The sequence below is a fragment of the Panthera uncia genome, assembly GCF_023721935.1.
Source record: "Panthera uncia isolate 11264 chromosome C1 unlocalized genomic scaffold, Puncia_PCG_1.0 HiC_scaffold_3, whole genome shotgun sequence".
Classification (NCBI taxonomy): Eukaryota; Metazoa; Chordata; class Mammalia; order Carnivora; family Felidae; genus Panthera; species Panthera uncia.
The window spans coordinates 18,288,190-18,292,519 of record NW_026057584.1 but is presented as its reverse complement, the minus strand read 5'-3'; the positions used below and the strand labels follow the sequence as shown (position 1 = coordinate 18,292,519).

General features: G+C 45.0%; 1 protein-coding gene across 2 annotated transcripts in view; it reads right to left on the bottom strand.

The window, feature by feature from the left end:
* Positions 1-4,112, bottom strand: part of DNPEP (aspartyl aminopeptidase) — a 19,724-nt gene extending 15,612 nt beyond the window's left edge. Inside the window, exon 1 of one of the 2 annotated variants that reach the window (XM_049614836.1) lies at positions 3,995-4,112. Coding sequence is in view for 1 of the 2 variants with exons in the window: in XM_049614837.1 (XP_049470794.1) it covers positions 3,921-3,980 (60 nt within the window). In the remaining variant the exon portion in view is untranslated. Of the gene's footprint in view, positions 1-3,920 lie in introns of both variants that reach the window. The other variant, XM_049614837.1, reaches the window with a different exon arrangement.
* Between the last annotated feature and the right edge of the window lie 218 nt (positions 4,113-4,330).

The window sequence follows — 4,330 nt, the reverse complement described above, 5'->3', positions numbered from 1 at the left end:
AGGAATGTTTCTTTTTTCTTATAAATCCTTTTGTATGTTTTGAATTTTTTTCTACATACACATATTACCCACTTTTAAAACGAAATAAGTAAATTTAAAAAACAGATGGAAAGATGATCTTTAAGTACTTTTTGTGAACATCTTGTTTTCTTCTGTACCCTGATTGAGTTAGTGAGCAATTTGTTAGTTAACACTTAACCCTAAAATCTTCAGTTTAAAAATGCCCATGTAATCGCCTCTGTGGCTCAGTCGGTTAAGCATCTGACTTCGACTCAGGTCATGATCTCGCAGTCTGTGAGTTCAAGCCCCGTGTCGGGCTCTGTGCTGACAGCTCAGAGCATGGAGCCTGCTTCAGATTCTGTCTCCTTCTCTCTCCTCACCTCCCCCACTCACACTCTGTCTCTCTCTCTCTCAAAAATAAACATTTAAAAATTTTAAAAAATACCCATGTAGGGACGCCTGGGTGGCTCAGTCGGTTAAGCGGCTGACTTCGGCTCAGGTCATGATCTCACAGTCTGTGAGTTCGAGCCCCGCATCGGGCTCTGTGCTGATGGCTCAGAGCCTGGAGCCTGCTTCAGATTCTGTGTCTCCCTCTCTCTCTGACCCTTCCCTGTTCATGCTCTCTCTCTGTCTCAAAAATAAATGTTAAAAAAAAAATAAAAAAAAAAACCATGTAAAACTGTATTACTTCTTTTTATTTTTTTAAATTTTTTAATGTTTATTTTTGAGAGAGAGTGAGACAGAGCGTGAATGGGGAAGGGCCAGAGAGAGGGAGACACAGAATCTGAAGCAGGTTCCAGGCTCTGAGGTCAGCACAGAGCCCCAATGCAGGGCTGGAACCACGAACCGTGAGAACATGACCTGAGCTGAGGTCGGACACCCAACTGACTGAGCCACCCAGGCACCCCTGTATTACTTCTGATATAGAAATTGTGTCTACATTTGGAAGGAGGTGTGGATAGAATGTTTCTTTTGATGTTGATGATATTTAAACAAAAAATAGGGGCAACTGGGTGGCTCGGTTGGTTTAAGTGTCCTAAGCATCTGACTCCTGATCTCGGCTCAGGTCATGATCTCACATGTGATCATGTTGAGTTTGAGCCCCACATCGGGTTCCAGCATAATTCACTCAGTTGTCTTAATCATGCCTGTGCCCTGCCACTGCATTTGCTTACTTGCCTGGCAAACACCCAGCCCTGACTGCACCGAGATCACCTGCTTCATGTCTGCATCTGGCACCTTGTAGAGATACAATAAATACCCAATGAATGAGATTAAAAAAAAAATTGTTCATTGTTAAAATTGGCCCCCAGAGAATACTCCCCAGCATTTAAAAGGAACAAAGTATTGAAAACTGCAACAACTTGATTGGATCTCATGGATGTTATGCTAAGCGGGGGAAAAAATGACAAAATTATAGGCATGGAGAGGGAATTAGTGGTTGCCAAGGGACAGGCGTGATTCTAAAGGGGTAGCACAAGGAACATCTTTGTGGTGGCAGAATGGTCCTGTATCTTGATTAGGGCAGTGGTTGCATGCCTCTACACATGTGATAAAATGAGGGTTGCCAGCTAACATACAGGACACCCAATTAAATTTGCATTTCAGATAAACAATAATTTCTTAGTATAAGTATGTCCCAAATGTTGCATGGGATATACTTACACTAAAAAAAAAAAAATAACCGAGTATCCTTTATCTTTATTTGTCAAATCTGGCACTCCTAGGTAATAGGGCATAGAAATATACACACACCTTTTGCCAATGTCACTTGCCTGATTGTGATATTATCCTGTCATTATGTAAGATGTGACCATTGAGGGAAGTGGGTTAAAGGTACACAGGCCCTCTCTGTACTATTTTAGCAACCTCCTGTGAATGATAATTATTTCAAAATTAAAAAGTTTTTTAAATGGCCCTCAAAAGAAAACCAACGGCTCTTGTGGGTAATAAAAACAGAGCTAGAGGAAGCACAGGCTATTAACCAGCCAAGAAGTTTTATGGAGCATTGTAAAACTGGCACTTCACAAAGGTCTTAAGATGTATCCCCTTTCAAATGTCAATGATCTCATGTAGTTATTGACGGTATAACAAAGTGGTTGTGCACGGGGGCTTGGGATTACACATACCTGGGTTTAAATTCTGGCCCCTCCATTGATTAGCTGTGAGCCTTGTTTGCCTGAAGTGCTGGAACCAGCTCACACCCCTATGTCTTTCCAACTCCACATTCAGTGACATCGGGCTGGTAGCTTGAAACCAACCCGGGAGTATTTACACTACCGAGATTGACAAACACTATGAATCAGGGCCTTTTTTTTTTCATTTGTTCGGTATAAGTTTCAAAGGGCTTATTAACCATTTACCATCATACCATAGACTTTGAGCCTCAGTTTACGCGTCTGTAAAATGTGAAAAGGCATCCGTAATGACTGCCTGATGTCAGGAAGAGTAAATGAGATCCTTAAATGAGACCCATCATGTTATGAGGGCTAAAGAGTGCCTGTAGGGTGCTTATCATTAAGTGTGTCGAATCGGCAGTGAACACTATATGTTACTATTTGTTCTTGTTTCTTTCATATTAAGCTGTGAGCAATTTGAGGGCACGGTTATGCCTTCCTTATCTTGATATCTTTAGCGACGGGCTCAGGGCCTGAAACACAGCAAGTGCTAAATAAATGTTCGCTAAATTAAGGAGTAAATGGCATATAATAGCGACTCAAGGTTCTATACCTCCAGAAAATGTGCATTTTGTCAGAGACTTTTTGGGGCACACTTCTTGATCTTGAAACATGGAGATGTTCAGGCCCCGCGGCGGGCTTGCAGGGAGGGTTGGGGAGAACCCATACCCCCCAGGATGATGTCTGCTTTTGCAGGCCCAGCTCTGGCCACCAAGGCAGCGAGCCTGGCATATACCCCCAGGTGACAGGGACAGGCTCTCACCTCTCCTTCCTCCCGGAGCCAAGATGGGGCATTTCTGGCTCTGAGCCTGTCTGACTAGAGGTCATTTAATCCTCGCTGGATTTGTCCTGTTTATTTTAGTGAACAGGGCTGTTTACTTTCTGTTTGTATTTCTAGGGGTGGCTTGCTCATTTTGCTTCCCTTTTATTTACTTTTTGCAAGCACTTGGGTTTGAGTAAATATGTCTATAAAGTTCCAGGGACTGGGTTATTCTGTGTCTGGTATTTTAATGGCTTTTAAACAGTGTCTGCTCAGGTAAGCATTTTATAGATGGATCGAAAAGATAGAGAATTCTTTTCTCAGTGGCCTCTGATTCCTTCCAAGCTGACAGCCAGCCACTAGCAGCCTATGAATCATGGCTTTTCATCAGTAATAAAAATATCAAAACCAACACCCATCTTGGACGGAGAAACTGACCCAGGCTGGTCAGCTGGACTGGGGAACTATAGTAGGTATTTAAACACCAGGGCAGTGCTTAGGGTAAAAATTACCTAGGGTGTTTTTTGAAAATGCAGATTCATGAGCAGCTTTGGAAGGTTTGGGCTGAGGCTCAGGAATGTGTGTTTTTATCTCGTGCTGCAAATTCTATCCTTAGATCACCCTGAGAAACACAGTTCAGATTCTCAAAAATACTGCAGCCGACGGGGGAGCTGCCCTTAAGCTCAGTGCCTTGTGGGCCCACACAGAGAGAAACTGGGGGACCAGACAGGGATGTTTGTAATGATCCCATCAACAATTAGCACCCTCCGCCTCCAAAGCTAGCCAGGAGAGGATGAGGAGTATTATTCTGATAAGCCTCTTGCTCAAGGTCTAATTTGTCAGCAACTCGAGGGTAGGGGCCATATCTCCCGCATCTTATCACCCCCCACAATGCCTAGGACAATGCTCGGCTTACAGATTGGCGATCTGCTCTGGCTGGGACTCTCCCACCCAAGACAGACCTAGAAGGCAGGCCTGGTTACCTCAGGGTAGCTTGGGAGCCAGTTGTTGGCAATGGACGAGGCAGAGAGGCTGATCGCCATGGTCACCTGCTCACCTCCTCCTGAGCCGGGCCAGGTCTGTCAGAGGCTGGATAGAGACCTGGGGTGGGGGGGGGGCAGCGGGAGTCCCTACTGCCTCTTCTGCCAGCTCCTCCCCTCGCCTCTGCCCCTCTGCAGCAATTCACTGGGTCCTCAGTCCCTGTCCCCATAGGGCCCATTGTGACATCATCAATGCAAGTTGAAACAGTAATGCCCTCACAGCGCCAAGCCTCAGGCTAGCCAAGAGCGCCCGATGTCTAAACAATGACTCCTGACCTGGGCGTGGGAGGGTCTTGCGTCCCAAGAAGCTACAAACAGACTTTCTTCTCTGCTTGAGGGATTCCGCTCTCATT